We start from the raw sequence: 20,595 nt of genomic DNA, 5'->3' as shown, positions 1-20,595 counted from the left end.
GCACTCCCTTATCTGTACTGGCATGGTTTTGGGACTCTGTATCAGAATCACACATGGACTATTTAGTTGAATAAAAGAGCAAGACAATTTTAAAGGCTATTGCCATAAAGTATTATTCATTAGCTCAGTGTAGGTAAGAAAGAAGGAAGCAAGTATTTTGAGTGTTAAGTCATTAAAAGATGAAAAGCAAAATCCATATAACAATAATTAAACTGCTTGTGTCCTCATAATTTTTTAAGTGTTGCCCGTGGTCCAAAATGGATGACATTGCTGAACACTTATCTAGCTGGGTTTAAATAGATTTTAGCAACTGTATTTACAAACAAAGGATAGCATAGCTTTTGTTCTCTTTTTAAGTATGTAAATTTTTCATTTAGATGCAACGCAAATGTAGAATAAGCTACTCTCAGACAGTTTAGAGAGCAAAATAGTGTTTATACTTACCAAGAAGTATCTGTGTGTCTTGTAGCAAAGACAACCTCTCCTTTAGTATGAATCTGATAGCTTTTGTGGGGGAATGTCATGCAGATTTTTAATTAAATGTTAATGAATTAATCTGGTCAGATACACTTCACAGGGAGGCAGAAGGTCTGCCTTATGTTTATGCCCTACTTAAGCCGTATTTTGGTAGCTCGCTTGGGATTTAGTTGAGCTTTGAGTAGAGTGAAATGTGCTTCTAAACCCTACCATTCTTTGTTGAATTATACAGTGATTTGTCCATCTGGTCCTCCTACAAAGAGAAAAAAACCTTCGTGTTTCCGTATGTGGACAAGAAAGCTCATGGCAGAAAGCTTGTTGTTTTAAGGACATTGATAAAAAGGAAAGATTTAATTAAGTGTAAGGAGAGCTGTTCTTGGGTAGAACAAACAAGTGATGTAGATGCTTCTGTTTTTATAAGAAGGATATGTTTTCTCCGATGAGAGTCCACTAATATTTGCTTTCTGTATAAATGGATTAAGTGGAGGACTTTGATATGATCCAAGTTGGGAGGACAGATGCTGTCATCTTTAAGGTATAAAGTCATCACACTCAGGCAGCATTTTCTTACTTTAATAACAGATGCATTTGCTGGTACTTGTTCCCTGTTAATCCAATTTTATTTTCATTCCAGACCTGATCCTGTTAATGACCAAGCATTGCTGATACATTTCTTATATATGCAAGAATTTGGACATGAGTGCTCAGTGTCTTTTTGTATCTCTTGATATAAGTAGCTGTAACAGCAGCATTTGCAATTGTCCCTCTGATACTGTAGCCTCCAAGTGGCTGAGAAATGGGGAATGAGAACTGGGCAAGTAAAGAAAAAGCAACTAGAGTAATAATCAGTACCTTTATGGAAAGATATTTCATTTCAATAAAAGTGTGAGAATGTAACCGATATGCTTTTGTTTCCTCTGTTTTAGGTTGCCTTTCCCCGCAGGTGACCGGGTAACTTTTAATGGGAAAGAGTGCATCTGCCAGAAATGTTCCCTGCCCCCTTCCAGCAGCACTGGCTCTTTCCCAGTACAGAACTTGCGAAGTAAGTGGGGAGTTGTGCTGTTTTCTGTTGTTACTTTCTAGCCTTCACATACTTAAAGAACAAATTTTACACCAAAATGTGTAACTGCATAAAAGCTGTCAACAAATCCAGTGTAGTCATATGAAGAAATACATGGCAATTTTCTGAGAAATCTGATTTTAAAATGAAACACAAATGGTGCTGCTGTAGAATTAGTAATACACAGAACCTCTCAGAACATTAGTTTAAAACTGGAGTAAAACATTTGGAGGAAGGCGTAATATAGATGTTAATACTTTTGAGGGTTTAATCCAACTCCAGCTAAAATAAAATACAACATGAGATTTAGTCATTAATATGTTTTCCAGGATTGATTTTAAAATAGCATTGACATGGTTGCATGTCTTAATACTACACAGGAAGGGTTAATGAATGCAATGTAACCAAGGGGACATTCGCCACTGTCGTGTAGTATTAGAAGATACAAATACTACAGAGAAGTATGATTGTTTCATAGCACATTTTTTGCAGCAAAACCGAGGTTTCGTAGATTAGCATTGCTGCTCTGAATTCTGTCACTGTGCGCATTCGTTCATGAGCAGCTACCACACTTTAACAAAGAGTAATCAAACAGCAACAGCAATTTAATTAAATGATGAATACAGAAATATTTTTAATGACTATCACATCACATCAAGCTGAATTTAGCATGACTGAGGAAAAAACACCTAGATTGCTTATCTTTGTATGTAAAGAATCCAGCTCACTTCAGGGAGAAATCTCCTCCCCCCCCCCTTTTTTTCCACCATTTTTTCCCCACAGCTCTCCCTTTACAGAAGTTTTCACCATCTTCTTTCTTCTGTTTGTCACCAAAGCTGCTGTGTAAATGCAGTGTGAGACTCTATGCTGATTCCTTTCTTGCTACTGCTATTCTCTTTAGAGGAGGCAATATATGTCTCTTTTAGGTGCTTTCTATTGTCACTTATTCTGGAGACGGATCATCCTCAGCCTTGAATCTAAATCATTTTGTCTGGCTGAATGTGCAGATCCATACTTTATGGCCTTTGATTGCCTGTCTCTTTTTCTTAGGGGAAAACTGGCTTTGACTTTAAAGGAAATGATTTGCCTGCTTAATTACTGACAGAACAAGTTCATTTGATTATCTATGATACAGAATCCTTTAATGTACTTAAATTTTTTCTCTGTCCACACACGCATATCACAGAGACTGCTTCCTGTGTTGTATTTCCCCAGTTCCCCTAGGTCCCTTCACCATGCCACCCCAGTGCACAGCTACTACAGCTCCTTACCTGCAGACCCTTAGCAAACCACATGCCTCAAAGAGAATGAGCCCTGGAAGCACGCCTTTATGGCAAAACCTGACCTTTGAAAACAAAAGTTTGGTTTTTCTCCAAATAAAACCTCAAATACGTGCAAGTATTTAAACCTCAAATACAGGTCTGCTTTAAGTCTCATTAGAAAATGAGGAAATCTTTCTACAAGTTTCAGTGGAATTGGGTAAGAGTTGTGGTTCAATAATATCTTTAATATCTGCCACGCTGTGTCCATTCTTGTCGTCTTCTTACTCCACTACCCCAGTTTCTTGCAGTGCTGCTGCAGGGCAACATCTGATTTGAAGGTAACATGCAGCACCCAGAAGCTGCAGAGCTCAAGGGTCTCAGGGAATTGGGTTGCAATGGTGTGGGAAATAGAGCTTTGAGGGATTAAGGGGAAACACTGCAGACACAAATGCGTGGAAGTGTGTTTGTGTGTAAGTAGCTGGATACATAAGTCTGGCAAATGATGATATGCAGGAAATTAACCAAATAACTAAAAGAATAACAATGAACCTTGACAACATTCAGAAAATAATGCAATATGTAAAAGAGAAATATGTAATAACAGCTGTTTTTTCCAATCACTTACTAATCCTTAGGATAGAACCAGCATTTCAGGAATAAACAAGCAGTGACAAAGACAACTCAAGCAGTGTCAATGACATCATGGTTGAAGTGCAAAATTGAAAGTCCAGAATGGTTGCCTGGAGCTACTCTACATATTACATAATGCAATAAATAGCATTAGTATCTTCCTGTTTTAACAACAGTCTTCTTGGAAAAGAACTTCATGTTTTAAACAATTTATGAAAGAACAGTAGTGCACAAAAACGTGTCCTCAAGCAAGCTAAGTAAAGGAGTAATATGTGTTGAACGACTGTTAACATGGTTTTGTTCTTGCCTCTGAATGCCTGATATGTGCTATGTATGCTATTTGTTAGTCTATTTATCTCTGAATTGAGCTCAAGAATGCTTTGAGGAGATGTCTTGGGACTTAATGAGCTCCCAGCATGACAGCCACCTCTGACCACATCCTCTGTTTTCGTCTTCCCCATTTGGTTTTGACCTCTTCTATACATTACATTTAGAATAAATGAAGAATGTGAAATACTTGCTTTTTGCCCTAGCCCTAGAATTTCTTATGATTATATAAATGCCTACGTACCTCTGTTATTGAGTTTATAAAACACTAGCTGTGAAAACCCCTTGTGGCAGTGATGATGCTGAAAGAGTACTCAGGGAAAAATATCAATGTGTAGCAACAAATTGGTGTGCTCTGCAGAGTTATTGGTTCAGATTAGGTGAGTCACCAAAGAATGCTACATCCAAGACAGGAAGACAAGGGCATCACATCGATAGGCAGTGTTGGCATAGCAACCACAATATTTGTTTTTACTTATCTGGAACTTAACAGAGAAACAGCAGCCCCCAGAATGCTGCATTTCTGCACACCCAAGCTTAAGCAATATGAAAGGCAAATGACGTCTCAGCACACTGTTGTATTAAGTTTGCAAAATAAACTTTGAACTAGAGAGATTAGATTACCAGATAAACCCCTGGTGCATGGGAGATCACAAACAAATTTCTGATTGCAGTTAAAAAATAGATACTGAAGTTTTTATTGTCTTGTGGGACTAAATGTAGGCACACACCCAAATGTTCTCTCTTATTAGCAAAATTCAAGTGTTCTGATCTGTTCTGCACACACTTTTGTGCTGGTCTTGTTTCCACATATTGGTGCTCTGCAGAGTGATATTAAAGAGACATGGTATTACTCCCTTAAACCATTCCAAATCCACTAAAGGAAAATAAGAACTATCCTTTATTGTTTTGTGCTCAGAAATCAAACATTTACAACTGCACGAACAGAGTGTCTCATTAGGGTCATGTAATCAACTAAATAGAATCTTAAATCAGAAAGTTTTTAAGAGGACTGTTTAAATCTTTTAATGAGATCCTATGTTTGGAGCACTTTCTTAATAACAAGATAAATCTTTGTTGTTGATGTTTTTTCTTTTTTCTTTTTTTTATGCTTTTGTGCATCTTTCTCTTCCATGTAAGATGGTTTCTTTTTTCTCCTCTGGCATCTTTAAATGACTCTTTAATGTGTCTTTCAGGTTTTGTCTTTTCTCTAGCAAACAGTATACATGAAGAATTCCTCCAAAAAAAAAAATAGTTTCAGATAAGATCATACAAATCAGAAAGATTACTCTGTTGTTCATACTAGAATCAGTATCAATCAAAAGCATTAATCTTTTTTCTTATAAATAAATAAATATTTTTAAAAATAAGATTATCTTCAATTAATAAAATAATAATAAAATAAATTATCTTCAATTACTGTTCCTGGGCAGTAAAGCACTACTTCACGTGCAGCCTGTTTAATCAATTTAGCTTAGGCTATATTATCCAGTTACAACATGGTTTGCTTTTAATTTTTCTTAGAACTTTTTGGAGCTTTATATAGGTGAGTTTCTATAAATAATGTCTATATAGCCAGCCATCACTTTCACATGTTGCATATCCAATGTCACTATGATTCAGGAATTTCTAACGCCTCTTAAGTTTTGGTATACTTTTCGTGATTGCAGAAGCTCACATCAGAATTTCAGCTTATTTTTTTCCAAAGTTGCAAAAAGAATTTTGAAATATTAGCCAACTCTCAGACCTAGAAGAAAGTCTTTTATTTATATATATATATATATATATATATATATATATATATAAAAAAGTTGTTTTAGTCTTGTAACTTTTGGGGCTTTTTTAAATTATTTTTTTAATTGATTTGCTATACCTTTAATCAGCAAAACTTTTTTACATATTTTTTAAACAGATTGTAAAGGAATTGCAATAAAACCTACATCATTAGGAAACCTAAGTTAGTAGGGTTGTTTGTTGAATGATTTGTTGTCATCTAGGATATTAGGACAGGACCACAGCATTAAGCTTTAGAGCATGCACAAGCTGTTACTAGGACAGCAATGGATTCATGTACTGCAGTAATGTGTATTGTAGCTTGAGCATGTAAAGCACATGATGCACTCATATTGGATTTTTCTCTTGCAGATTGTGGAGGCTGTGGTTCAGAAATAAAAAATGGGCAGTCATTGGTTGCCTTGGACAAACACTGGCATTTGGGCTGTTTTAAGTGCAATACATGCGGCAAGCTACTGAATGCAGAGTACATCAGCAAGTAAGTTGAGTGGGAGAGCTCAAAGCATTCTCCCTTGTTTTCAGCAGTCCAACGATAGCAAACGATTCATTCGATGTTGCATATCCTTTAGTTTGTGTTTATCAGTGGTTTTAGAGGTATTAAAGATTAGCAATCATTATCTATGGTAAAAGCAAAAAAAAAAAAAAATCAAGTAGAAGTAGAATTTGTCCATTTACCTGGTATGGGACTTACCAAAGCAGCTATACTAAAGGATGGCAGTGGGTGGAGTATGCTTCAAAGCCGTGCTATTCTATGCATTCTATGCAGTGCTGCAATGTGAATAATGTTTCCATATGTTTCACGTAAGCAAAAACATTCTCTAAATGTTCATTAAAGAGGTATGTATCAGACTTTTTGCACTACTCCAGACCCTCATGCTGTCAGACTTGGACTGAATTTGATGACGGCAGTGAGAGTCAGCACAAAGCACAGACACAGACAAAGTCTCATGTCAGCACTCGAATCAGTCTGATGAGATACAGGGCTTTCACTGGCCAATGCAACTGGGATTAATTTCTCCTTTGGAGAAGTGTGTTGATATGATGAAATTTTCCTAAACAGCTAACAACCACCAGCACCCAGAGATTCAGAGATAATGGGATTTCACAGCCAATGTCCCACTGGCTTTCAAGAATTTTCTGGGTTTAGATTAATACAAGTTAATTTTACAGCATGAACCAGAGACTGAGAAAACAATATTTGTAAAAGGTGGTTCTTAAACATGGTTTTGCATTATCTCAAATCCTATGTTATTCTGCTGTATTTTGGTACATTTTCTTTGTTTTTGATTTTTTTTGGTTTTTTTTTTTGCTTGCTATTTGTTAAGAAAAAAAAAAAGTGTTTTAAATATATAGTTACTGTGAAATCCTCTCTTTAAAAAAAGCTAAATGCCAAACAAAACTGAAGAAACATCCTTTCTTCAAACAATTCAGTTAATTATTGTGATAACTTATAGGTTAGTCTGTAGCATTCCAGTTCATATGCTATAAAATTAATACTTATTTTTCTCCAAGGAAAAGTCCAGTAAAACTGTGCCTCTGGTAATAAATCTATCTGATCATCGGCTCTTTTAGCATATAATGCACTAATGCACTAAACACATTTAACTATGTTTAATTTGCACTTCACACAGGAGAACAGTCTCCAGTTTCTTCTAAAGCATTTTTTTTCATTCAGTTGTTTAGTGATCTAAATGTAAAATTTTGAAAAATTGTGATATAAATGCAGAATTAACAGATAGGTTAATTTCAGAGAAGTAGACCAAGTTCCTTGATTCCAACATTTTAGGAAAAAAACAGCTAAGACTCCCATTCTTCATACTTTTAAATTGTAACTGTTAGCATATTTTAGCTGTACAATCCCCCAGAATACCTGTAAGCCTATTTAAAGCTCTGTGTTGCCTGTCCTTCTTCCCTAGAGATGGCATTCCATATTGCGAAACAGACTATCATGCAAAGTTTGGTATCAGATGTGACAATTGTGAAAAGTATATCACAGGAAGAGTGCTCGAGGTAAGGAGAATCTGTCACTTGAACAAATCTCAAAGTATGCAAAGAGATTTGCTTGTTTCCACATATTCCTATGCTCACAAATGAGTGTTAATGCAATGATTTAATGTTATTTTTATGAAATACTAAGAATTACTTCTATAATTGTTTCCTGTTTCATCTTTTAATGATTTGATAATGCACACCCTAAATAGATGTTTGTGGTACTGAAGAACATTCAGGTAGCAGAAGTGGGATGTGAATGGGTTATCAGGCAAATTTTAATACTTACGCTAAATTCCTTTGTAAATTCTGCTCTTTGATTCTGTTTGGCGTTCTCCAGAGTTATGATGAAGATGCTGAAAAACTAGAATGAGTTTTATTTTTGAGCAAAGTTTACAAAATTTATTTTTGCACCCAGAAATGAGCTATGCTGCAGGGTTGGTTGTTGGGAGGTTTTGTTTGTTTGTTTTGAGCAAGGAGATTGTTTATTCTAAGTGCATGTTTATGCTTTAGCCAAAAGAGATTTTCATGTAAGTGACTAAAGGTTAAAAGTTAATAAATTTCTTTGATTCAAATAGAATTTAGCCCTGGATCCAAGTGTGTGGCGATCCAATCAATGTTATCCTTTATCCACTTTTTGTATCTGCCCTTTCCCTGTACCTTGTTAAGCCTTAGAAGTACTGGAATTAGTAAGAGGCTCTCCAGATCTCTGCTTCCTTCTTTTCATCAGCTCAGAGAACCTGGAGAAGTCCCAATGGACATCCGCCAGAGAAATAGCTGCTAATCATACAGACTTAATTATCCAAATGGTAGACAATAATAGCTGTGGAAGGAATTGAGAGGCAAGTGGAAGGAAACAATGAGTCTGTACTTGTTGGCATAATGTGTTATTGGGGTTAGTGCATGGGAAATATTTCAAATTATTATTGTCAAATGTTTTATAGACATCCCAGAAAACAGACTTCTAATAACATCTGTACAAAAATATTTTTATTTTGTAGAATCCTACCCGCAGTTTGGTTAACTGGTTAATAACACGTGGTGCGATGCGCTTAAGAACTGGGTCCTTACTATCTCTCTGGATGAAGAAAAAAAAAAAGTTATAAAGAAGGCCTGTGTAGTAACAGAGCTCAGTTTGCTTTGTGGAGTCTGGGGGCATGTACATCTCTATCCATTTCTTGTAATTACTTGGTGAGGGTGTATTGAGCAGCACAAGAATTCCTTGTTTTTGTTGCAGATGGACCATAATAAACTTGAGAAAAGATAATTCTTTAAAGGCATTGTAGGAGTTTTACCATCACTGATTGATTGACTTTTGGTTAGTGCATGCATGACCTCCTTTCCCCTGTCCTCCCTGCCTACCCCCTGTAATGTGGCTCTGATGAAAAAGCTGTAGCATCGATACTCTTATTATTTTGGTACTTGTGCAGGTTGGGAGTGACTTTGATTGAAGTCTGTAGGATTTAACTGTGGATGAAAATATCAACTCTGATTCTGAAAACACTTCTAAGAAGAGGGAGCAGATAAGTAGGAGAGAGGACGTTTGCAATCTGTAAAAGCACAGCAGCAGCAGACTGTCACTTCCAAATAGGAAAGCTAGGATGAAGTTAGTATGAAATAGGCAATGGATTAGAACAGGTACATTGATATTCAGCAACTGGAGGTTTGTTTTAACAGTCTGGAAACTGGACTGTCCTGTGTCCTAGCATTTTGCTGCCATGATAATTCCAGCTGTGCATCTTGAATTCTCCCAAACCTGCTCATTTCCTCTCAAATATCTCTAGTGTTTTTCCTTTACATTTCCACCATGTTTACATGGGCAAGAGATGATAGATAGTGTGATACCTACATGGTGATCAGTCCACTGGCTGGAGAGTTACCACTGGTGCCTCCCGCTGGTTTGACTCTCAGCCCTTTACCAACCTGTGATTTCCACCAGCCTTTGGAGCTCTTTGAGGGATCTCACAAAATTCCCATTGAGTTCTTGTGTCAGCAGTGGAGAACAGCCAGATAAGGAGGTAGTGCACACACCTTATTTCATGAGGAAGAGAGATTAAAAGTCGTGACTTAAACAAGCAAATTTGAAAGAACATGGAGACTACATCCATCGCTAACACAGTTGTCATTTGTTGTTTGCCTGTAGCAGACAGATTTATTCAGAAGGCTTGAAGTTGGGGCTGATCTCTTCAGTCTGTCTGGTATCGAACTCAGGGTGTGTTTGTCACTGGCCAGCTTGTTGGGACATTTGTGTACCTCCTGGTCAGGAAGACAGATAAAGGAAAAAAAGAAAAAAAAAGTAGCTGTGGCTGCTTTTCATTGTATGAGGTTTTGGATAGAATTGTGTGGAATCCTGAAACATTTTTCAGTATTTCACTATTTCTTTTTGTGGTCTTGAATATAATCTGGAGATACACAGAAATAATAGGGCAAATTACTGTTAAAGAGAGGAAGAAATCTTGACAGTGATACTTTTTAGCCAGAGGAATAGTCCTCCGGGGAGCTGCTGGAAGCTATCATTTAGATCATATTAAAACTAGATTGGACAAGGCATTGGAAAATCTACGTTAGGGAACAATTCTGCAATGACAAAGGGTGGGACTATATGACCTAATAGGATTTTTTCCATCTCTGATTTCTGTGATAATGTCAGGAGGACAGCTGCTTCCACAATTATTCTGTGTCCAGATTTTATAATACGGTCTCCCTTTCCAACACGTGTTCATTTTAGGTGTTTATTCAGCAGAAGAGGAAGGGAGAGTCAACTAGTGTGAATTACTGATAACTTATTAAAAATATGGCTGTTTTTGTAGGTTGGCAGCCAAATACAACGATGATTTAGTTATTTAAATTCTTCCTTCAGCCCATTTTCTGAGGGCCAGATCCATTTCATATAGTAAATAGGCTTAAATGCAGGATAGCTGTTTATAATTCCTTTCTTGTGCTTTCTTCCTCTTTAGTCCACCTTGTCTTGCCCTCAGCCTCCCAGGGAACTTGCACTGAAAAAGACACAAAAGGGGCCAAGCAAATGATTTATGGAGACCATAAATTATTCTATAGCTTTAAATAGCAACAATTTTGCAGTTCTTTCTACAAAAACCCTTCTTGCCAGTGATTGTATCGATAAGGTTTGGTTCGCTCATGAAAGCCTAAAGACCACTGTTTAATGTAACATCAGCCCTGTCCCGCTTTCTCCTCTGAACATATATATTGATAAACCTCCCATCTAAAATGGGCAGGAAGAGGTGGCTGGAGTTTGCTTTATAGTTTGACTTAAACTGCGGTGTATCTGAGAGACTTTAGGGAAAAGAAGGCTTTATTCTTTGTGCTATAGCTATCACACATAGCATGTGCCTATGCTGCAGCTCTGTTCCCCATCCAGCACCAGTGGACACCATGTGATAGCACAAAAAATAAACACATTTTAAAATAATAAGCTGTTGATTTTTTTATAACCATTCATTTCCCTTTTGTTGTGTTGCAATCTATTCCTCTTCATTTGGCACTAAAAACATTTTTTCTCTTTTTTTTTTTTTAATATCACAAGCAGTTACTTATTAATTAAAGTCTCAACTTGTGCTAATAAGCATCTCATAAAAATAGACAAAATACGTGTAATTGCTTTGTTATGAAAATATACTGTATTTCACAAGATAATCCAAATGTTGGTACAAACTCTTTTCAGTCCAAAGAATGCTTTCCATTTATTTAGTGAGCTTTTATTGATCTCCTTGTTGTGTTTTGCTCAGAGGGAACAGAGGTGGGTTCCCTACCTCCCAGTCCTTCCCACAGGACAACCTGTGCAAAGGCTTTTGGAAGACTGATGCGGTGTGTAGAGGTACTGTGTGGCAACCAGCAACTTCTGGTCCTCTTCTGGGAATTGTGGCTGGGTTTCCTTAACCTGTGATAATTAGAAAGTTTATTTCAATTCCAGCACCTTTGTATTTGTATGTGGTCCGTCTACAGTTGCTAATTCTGATAAAGATTGATTTTTAGCTTTTTTGATCTTCTTCCTTTTAATTGATGAAGTCTAAGGAAAATTTATAGAGAACGGTCTTAGTTCCTACCAACTTTTGTTTGCTAAAATGAACAAGCCAAATTCTTCTCTGCTTATAAAACAAGCTCCAGGCTCATGTTGTGATGCTGGTAGACTTTCTCAGTGCCCACGGCCAGCTGGAATCACCATCTTTCAGCATGGATGGACATTGTACTCCAGGTGATGTCTCACCACTACCTTGTGCAGTGATAGTAACTCTTCACTGTTTCTAAAGGAAGTACCTTCCCTGGAACATCTCACACTGCATGTGGTGCTTGTATTTTTATTTTTTATTTTTTTTTTCTGTGGCTTTGTTACTACTGACAGCCCATAGTAAGATATAACCTGGGGATGTACCTCTTCATCTGCTGTTTCAGCTAATGATTTCCTAGGTTGATAGAGAAAACTTCATATCCAAAATTAATCTCCTGGCGAAGTTTTGATGGCAAACTCATTGTAGACTGTGAGGAAATCAGGTGTGCTTAAATAGGCAACTGCAGCAGTTATGGCCAGGCAGAGCTGCCTCTTAGCAGCCTCCATGACCCGTAGTGGTAGCTGATGAACAAGACGATTCTCTGTCACTACTAACTGGTGTTTTGCATTTCATGTGAATAAAAGTTGACAGTGTAAAATGTTGGAGGATATTCTTTGGAAAGGTCTCTTGGGACTTATTTGCATGCAACCTAATTAACCTAATTGCTACTGTAAGCACTGAGGGATATTTTCAGCTCTTGACTAGACTTTTGTCTACAACTGTCCCCTAATTTACAGCTACATGGCTGTGGCATAAATGTGTCCTACTTGAACTGGTGATAACGGCCATATCATTTGCTAAACATAAAGATGGGTCTAACCGCTATGTCTGACATGGCAGCATGGAAGTCAGTATATGGGGAAGAAAGGGTTAACATTTTGTTGTTTTACATGTATGCTTAAATATATAGAAAATATAATCAATATATTTTTAAATCTATTAATCATAACCGTATGGTGCTTTAAAATGAGGTAACAAATGCAGTAGGCACTAGACAGGACTGAGACTAGAAATGTCAATTATGTATATGTCAATTAAATGGCAATTATACCTCAGTGGCATATTAATTAAAACATGAATCTTTTTCTTTGTAGTTTGTTTTTTTCTTTCCCCTAGGGTTGAGCTGTTTTTTTATTCACATTCCCATCCACTTTGTAAATCAATTGCCTTTCCCTTTGCAAAAGTCTCAGTGTAGCAGAGAGACGAGACTAATTCTTTACAGCAGGGTGTACGAATTTCTGCCTGCAGTGTGGAATAATGGTTCATTCTGAAATGTCTGTTCCCCTGCTGTTTCACTAACAACAAAACCTAGTGATGTGTGAAAGGTACTTCAGCAGCTTATAATACAGGCATTAATACTGAAGCACGCAATAAATGTGACTCCGTCTGTTTGAACAAAATATTTCCTGTAGCATGGACAGCCTTGAGAAGGTTGTCAGAGCAGCAAAAGGATCTAAGTATCTGTACTGATCCTCACTTAGAAATTGTCCTGCACGCCAGTTTTCTCCATCACGAGAGAAGAAGGAAAACTGTTGGAAAAGATACATCTAAATAAATCAGCATTAGCTCTTGCCAAAGGAAACCATCAAAGGTAGGAAACATTAACTAGCACTTTCAATGACTAGTGTTTGCTAAGGTGCAAGACATTTTGCAGCTTGAGAACCGTCTCTGTTTCGGTGCCACTTGCATTTGTCGGGAGCTGCTGGTTTGCAAAGGCAGGTTAATCATCAGTGCATTGTATCTGAACTTGACTGGGTGAGATGACCTGGGCTTTTTGCTTTGAAACTGCCATCATTGGAATATTACCTACAAGCATATAAATAGCAATGCAAACATTTTTAAGCTTAGTTTTTAGCCTTTTCTGTAGCCCAATTACAATGTTTTAGGTTCATTCATCTAATCTGTCTCCCACCCTCATCCTTTCCCTTTTTCAACAGCCTCTTCCCTCCAGAAGGAGATACAGAGCTACTCTTATCTATACTTATTACCAAACTGTTAAAAACTTACAGCTCTTTAGATGTCAAGAAAAACTAGCATATATTAGAAGGAACTGGTTGCAGAATTTTACCCTGTAAGTCATTTTTTGGGGGTTCTTGAGTAAGTGCAAGCAGTGGCATTTCTCAGCAGTTTAAGCCTGCTACATTTTTACCAAAGTAAGAAATTCTGCAAACTATTTCTGAATAATACAAATGAGAAGCTCAAAATATGAGGGAAATTGGTTGATACAGAGGTAAAACTTACTACGGTAGATTTTATTTTTTTTCAATTGCATGCTTTCTTTTGTTGTAAGAATTCCTGTTGTATGCATGGAAAAGGTCCCTGATAGCATTGCTGCGCAGTTTTGCCTGTGTGGGTTTGTGTGTGATAGAGTTCTAGTGCATAGTTAGACTCCAGGCTCATGGTTAGACTCCTGAAAGGCAGGTGAGTGATGTCCACTGCTTTTCATTATGCAAAAATGTAGTATCAGTTCACTGAAACTGCCATAATTAATTAATTACATTAGATTATTAATTAGTTTTGAATATCTCAATCAATTAAGACCATTTTGCATCAAAGCAGTGGCTTCAGTATTCACCCTGTACCTCAGATACAAGCAGCATACAGTATGCCAGTTACAATGCCCTTCTGAGCAGTGTTGCTGTGGTGATGCATTATTATCTAGCACTATTTGCCAGCATTTGAATATTTTGACAGTGTGAGATGTTGCAAATTTTGGACATCTTCAGTTCCTCATCCTATTACTTTGCATAATTTCTCTTATCGCTGTTTCTCTTCTGATTCATGCCTCGGGCACACTGTGGTCAGCTAGGCAGCTTCTCTGCTGTTCTCTGTAACACAGCCACAATCCAGTCACCAGCACACAGCCTCCCTCCAGCTCTATCCTGTAACCATGACAGTGGTGTAGCGGTAAGTGCACTTAGTGACAAGTGCCTGTGTTGATAAAGCATCTCCAGTATGCTCTGGCCCATGTGACAATGGTTCCGCGTATCTGCTATTAGCAGGAAAGCAGCCTATATGACTTATTTCTTGTATTTCTAAGTTTCTTCCTCCTGCCAATCTTTGGCTTTTTTTTTTTTTAATTAAAATCTCTTTTTCACCCCAAAAAAGGAACTTGTGAATTGTACTTTGACCTAAAAATGTGCTCATGAGTCTGAAAGCAACACATTACTACTCCCAGGAAGTACTATTAATGTCAATTCTGTATATGACAGTGGCATTTCTGGTCCCAGCTAAATCTGGGGATCCAAAATATCAGCCCTTACTCAGGCACATAATGAGAGACAGCTTCTGTCCTCAGAAGTTTGCAGCCTCGATCACCACAACCGACATGAGAAGAGCTGTGCTGGCTTCATTTGATAAATCATCCTGCCTCTCCAGGGCTGTTCAGTGTTGGTTGTGGCTTCATTCTTCCTGTCTGAAATGGGTGGGTGAAATCCACAGCTGCAAAGTTGAAAAGGAAGGGGAATATGTCTGCAAGCCATCTTTCTCCTCCTTTGCTCTCTCTCCCCTGTCAAGGGATGGCAGAAGTGAGAGCCAGCTGCAGCTTGTCTTGGCCCATAAGTGGGTTTGAAGGAGTGGGAGAGGAAAGTTGAAAAGAAACGAAGGAGGTTGTTGAGCAAATGGAAAACAGAAGGCTCTTCCAGTGTCAGTGGGTGGCAAGAAAAAATTGCAAAGCTAAGTAGAAAAAGACAAGAGATCACTCATTGCATAACAAAAGCAACTGAGTGCAAAATTTAGTGATTTTTAGGCGTGTTTGACCTTTTTGGTTCACAAGATCATATACCAAGTTCTGTAGAAAAATTCCTCTGTTGGCCTTTCTCAGCTTTTGCCTGACTGCGGCAGGGATGAAATTGCTCCTGAGTCAGAACTTGTTTGCAGGTGTCACAGCATGAGATTACAGTTATAACAGTGTTTAGCTTTTTCTATTCTTTCTTTTTCTTAATTATTCCCTTTAGTATTTATTTTTATTATTATTATTAACCTCCCCCCCACACCCAAGCATTAGAAACTTCTACTTTGGAGCACCCAGTCTATAGTAAGTTACTATGATTCTGAGATACATGTCCCTGTTGGTACATTCGATTCTGCATTTTATACCTGGAAGAATAAAAAGTGTGTGGGAGGCAGTAAAAATGACTCAAATGTGGGTGGGAATTCTCAAAGCTCTGCAAAGTACAGGGGGATGAGCCAGAACCAAGACGGTATGAAATAGCCGTACATGTGAGAGAGCTAGAGCTGTAAGTAATGCTGCAGATGCATGTGCTGAACAATTCAAATGACTGTTTATTGGCATCTAATGGGAAGATAAATGAATCCAATAAGAAGAAAGATGAGAAGAATTTATTCAAAACATGACACAACATTTACACTGGTGTAAACCCCATTGAAAACAGTGCACTTGCCCTGGCACGCTGTTGAAATGACTCAGTGGTGAGTCAGGTGCACTGTGACTAAGAGAATTAGTAAAAGTTTTCCTCCACATAATTTTCTTTTTGTCTTGTGGCTGTCACATTTTTCTATCCTCAGTACTGTTGTATAACATAAGCAATTGATATTTCGCTGAATATCTCTGCATTGTTAATGTTGCCTATCCCTTCATACTCAGTAGATGACATGACAGCTTTTTACTAATTTAACCATTACTGTATGCACCTGTTACTGTTTAAAGTTTCAGTTTCTTCTATAGAATATGCAAAGTTCTGACTTTGCTATAAATGTGAATGGAGATTTTATCTGGTTACTCCTAAAGCTGGCAACCCAGCACAGTAATATACTGCGGGCAGCAGTGGTTATCTGATTTTTCTGAACATCATCACACTTATTTGATAATGCCCCATAGACTCCAGTTTATAGAGACAGTATAGTCCACATACTGTGCTGCTATGATCACATGCAATGGCAGAGTTATTAGGGTGTGGCTACTGAACAGTTGATGGCACGGTGCTGTGCACCCTCTCCCTGGTACTTTTGAGATAAAAACAGAACAACAATAATAAGCAATAAAAAGTCCTGATTTCAGCCTGGTAGGTGGAATACCTAGGTAGGAATATGTTCTGGGCTAGTTCTGTGCTGTTAGGTCGGTCTGTAATTAAATAATAAGTAGTATATTTCTGGGAGCGGGAACTAGAAATTTAGCTCAGCTAGTCAGAGAACTGCATTTACTTACAGAAATTACACATTTGCCTCTATAAATCAATGCAATGGCTGTTTGGGTTCATTAACGTTAAAAAGCTGTATCTCATTTAAAAACTTGATTGAATTTCATAAAGATAAAAATCTGAAGTTCCTTTTTATACCTGTATTTCATTATCAGTTTCCTGTACATTTCTACCACCTGAAGAAAAAAAAAATAGTTCATTCACATAATAATTTAATTTCCCAGTAAAAACAGTCATTTTAGGAATGAACAAGGAAGTATAAACAAGATGAATTAAATATCAATTAAAGGAGTTTAGCTTTTTAATTTGCGTGCTCTGTAAAAATTCTAAGTGAAGGTAGATATTTCTTAATGCTGAACTTAAAACGATAGATAATGATCTTCCTTTACCGAGTGTTAAGATGTTGCTTTTCTCCCCAGTTCGACTTATATGAATCCATGGAGATAAGTTGAAAACAGTAGTGAATTCATTTATCAAAGAGCTATATCTTGATTTTATGTTCTAATTCAGTGTGATGTACAATGAAGCACATCTTGATTTATTCTTTTGTCTTGTATTAATTTATCTGTGCTTGGAAATACAAATAAGGTATCTGGGGTCCTGGTGGACCATCGGCTAAACCGGAGAGCAGTGTGCCCTGACAGCAATTAAGACCAACAGCATACAGAGCAGTTTCAACAGGAGCACCCCCAGTAGACTGAAGATACTCCCTTTCATTCAGCATTTGCTAGCCCACATCTAGAATACTGCATTCAGTTCTGTGCCCTCCCATACCAAAAGACACTGAATAGCTGAAATGAGTTCAGTGAAGGGCCACAATGATATCTGGGAGTCTGGAGCACACCTCCTGTGAGTTGAGGCTTAGGGAGATGGTTTGTTCAGCCTGGAGAAAAGAGATGACTTGAGGGCATGCTTGACCTCAAGCATTCCCATAGCTATGATGAGATCCTCAAGAATGTGGAGACAAGCTCCTTACAGAGGTTCATGGTGGGAGAACGGGAAACAATTATCGTAAATTGAAAGAGGGGAAGTTCTCACTAGATAAAAAGCAAAAAAATAATAACTGCAAGGATAACTTAGCATTGGAGCAGGCTGCCACTGCTACTGGCTGTACAGTATCCATCCTCGAAGGTGTTCAAAACCTGACTGGACAAATTCTTGAGCAGAACAGTCTGAATTGAGCATCAACACTGCTTTGAGACGGAGGTTGCATTAGAGGTCTGTTCCAACCTGAATTGTTCAATTATTCTGTGTTGCGCTTCCTGTCTTTAAACTGAATGATGTTTTTGCTATTAGCTGAATTACAAAGTGTAACTGCAGAAGTCTCAGTGACCTTTAATGTAGTCCGCGTTAATGGAAAATATTAAGAAAATTGGAGACTAAGTATAGAAAAGAGAAAAAATTATTTTCTAAGTGAAATTTTAAATTTCTGTTCATCGCTACATTACCTAAATAAACTCCCAATTAAGCAGATAGCAGGTGTCAAGCCGTACGTGTTAATGAAAGCTTTCATACTTCTCAGCGTGAGAAGCTACCTGATGCAAAGGTGTTGTTTGTTGGTATTTTTGTGCTTTATTCTGTTTCCCTTTGCTTGAACAGGTGGTTTTTTGGTGATGACCCGACTCTGTTTGTACCATGGAAAAAGGACTGTAATGAAGAATCCTTTATATGAATCTTTTGTTGACTTTGTTTCTGGTTCTCACAACTACAACATGCGTTAGCATAACAGCAGGTTCAGTGTTTTGCAGGCTGATTTCCATTATCTTTGCCCAGAATAGGGTGCAATCAGGACCTCATCTGAACATTTTAGAGTATGAGGATGACAGGATTCAGACCCGTATCAGTAGATGAGACTGCCGCAGTCTAACATTTTTTTTTTCCATTTACATGAGCTCATTACTCCCAGTAGTAAAAGAGGTCAGTTACTATTGTGAATTTTGATAATGAGATATATTTTGTTGTTGTTGTTGTTGTTTTAAAGGAGGAATTTCACTGAAAAAATTCATTATAAGGACAGCAACCAAGTAGTTACAAGTTTAATTAATTAACACATTAAAAGATTTTGTCTACTTTCTGTCTTTCCTTTACAGACAACTTTACTAAGTCAATAATGCAGTGAGATGGTATGTACTTATTCTTCACTTGTGAGAGAGTCATCAGAAATCTTGAGTCTTCTTTCTGGTACTTAGTTCACTCTTTGAGCTCTAGGCCACTCTGGTTTAGTCCCTCGAGTGTCAATCCACAAGCAGCTATTGCTCATCACCTGCAGTAAAAAAATGACATCTGTCACACTTCCAATAATGGCACGAGAGGCCAAAATAGCAATGTCGTTGTGATAGTTTCAATTACTGTACATACATTCTTTTATATATTTTACCACTTCATCAATTATTGCAGCCATCGCAGAGGTTTTCACTGAGCTGTCTATGATAATGTAATATCTTTTCCCTGAGAGATGACAGCTAATTTAGAACCCAACTTTTAGTAGTTTAGGTTGTTCTTCCTGGTACAAATTATATCGTATGTTTCCCAGGCATGATGTTCATGCTGTTCTCGGTTCCCTACAGACACTAGGATTACTCCCCTTATTGTCTTCAAATTGTGCTTTAAATTATGTGATTCACGCTTATCACATAAAATTTATTTTTTATCTAGTTCAGTCCCTAAAGGTATGGGAAGTAAGTAAGCGCAGTTGTACACGCTTTTTTTTTTTTTTCCAGAGACTTCTGTTCCTAGTGAAACTTGGGTTTGCTTGTTGATGTGCTGTGGGATGGACAGTAACTGCAGTGTTTTGAGTGGAGAGTGTGGATAGTTGTCAGTGGTCTTTATCCAGTGTGAGAACATTTCTTATGTTGATGCCATCCAGAATACTGTGCCTACTGCACAGAAGAGAATTACCATAGGACGCATTCCTTCATACCTAAGAAGAACGAAGTAATTCATAACACTTTTTTTCCTCAGAGTTTAAGGACTGTTTTGATTCCATCTTTAAATTGCATACCAAGACTTTGACTCAGTGATTGTGGAAAGCTGGTGTAGTCACTTGAAAGGAAATTAAATTGTTGGTACTGTATTGTGTTGCTCAGGACACACTTTGCTATTCAGGTTTGAGGAAGTCTCAGTTACGAATTATTCTTTAAATTGATCTGCATAATAATACTTTCTTCACATCCAAATGCCTGGGCACAAAGACCAGGTGCAGTCTTGAAGGACATGTAGGATACTGAGAAGGAACTCAAATGGTTAAATGGTTACAGTAAATAGGGTTACATCAGGCTAGCGGCCAGTCACTAATGGGGGGTTCTCCAGGGCTCCATTTTAGGGCCAGTTCTCTTCAATGTTTTTATAAATGATTGGACGCAGGACTGAAATGCATACTAAGTAATGGACCATACTAAATTGGGAGGAGCTGTGGACTCCCTCAGGGGTAGAGAAGCCATGCAGAGACATCTTGACAAATTAGAGATCTGGGCAGTCAACAACTACATGAAGTTTAAAAAGAGCAAGTGCTGGAGTCTACGCCTGGGAAGGGGCAACCCTTAATATATGTATAGACTGAGGGATGAGAGGATGGAGAGCAGTCCCCCAGATCTGGGAGCTCTGGTTGATGGTAAGTTAAACATAAATCAGCAGTGTATCCTGGCAGCCAGAAGGGCCAACCGTTACCCTGGGGTGTAACAGGCACAGCACTGCCAGCCAGTCGAGGGAAGGGATTGTCCCACTCTGCCCTGTGCTGGTGCGGCCTCACCTCAAGTACTGTCTGCAGTTTGGGGCATCACTGCATAAAGACATAAAACTATTTGAAAGTGTCCAAAGGAGGGCTACAAAGA

The 20,595-nt window shown here is 37.8% G+C and overlaps 1 protein-coding gene and 1 long non-coding RNA gene across 14 annotated transcripts in view; one reads left to right on the top strand and one right to left on the bottom strand.

Moving 5' to 3' along the window:
* Positions 1-20,595, top strand: part of ABLIM2 (actin binding LIM protein family member 2) — a 139,816-nt gene that overhangs the window by 59,852 nt on the left and 59,369 nt on the right. For all 11 annotated transcript variants that reach the window (XM_035547244.2, XM_035547242.2, XM_050710415.1 and 8 more), the window contains exons 4-6: positions 1,404-1,519; positions 5,902-6,028; positions 7,467-7,560. In XM_035547244.2, the coding sequence (XP_035403137.1) occupies positions 1,404-1,519; positions 5,902-6,028; positions 7,467-7,560 (337 nt within the window). The remainder of the gene's footprint in view (positions 1-1,403; positions 1,520-5,901; positions 6,029-7,466; positions 7,561-20,595) is intronic.
* The window catches only part of LOC118248367 (uncharacterized), a 37,790-nt gene continuing 33,159 nt past the window's right edge, over positions 15,965-20,595 (bottom strand). For all 3 annotated transcript variants that reach the window (XR_004778730.2, XR_007708214.1, XR_004778729.2), the window contains one exon: positions 15,965-19,028. This is a non-coding gene — a long non-coding RNA (uncharacterized LOC118248367). The remainder of the gene's footprint in view (positions 19,029-20,595) is intronic.

This window comes from Cygnus atratus, chromosome 4 (assembly GCF_013377495.2).
Source record: "Cygnus atratus isolate AKBS03 ecotype Queensland, Australia chromosome 4, CAtr_DNAZoo_HiC_assembly, whole genome shotgun sequence".
Classification (NCBI taxonomy): domain Eukaryota; kingdom Metazoa; phylum Chordata; class Aves; order Anseriformes; family Anatidae; genus Cygnus; species Cygnus atratus.
The sequence above is the reverse complement of the archived record's forward strand: the minus strand, read 5'-3'. Positions and strand labels throughout refer to the sequence as shown.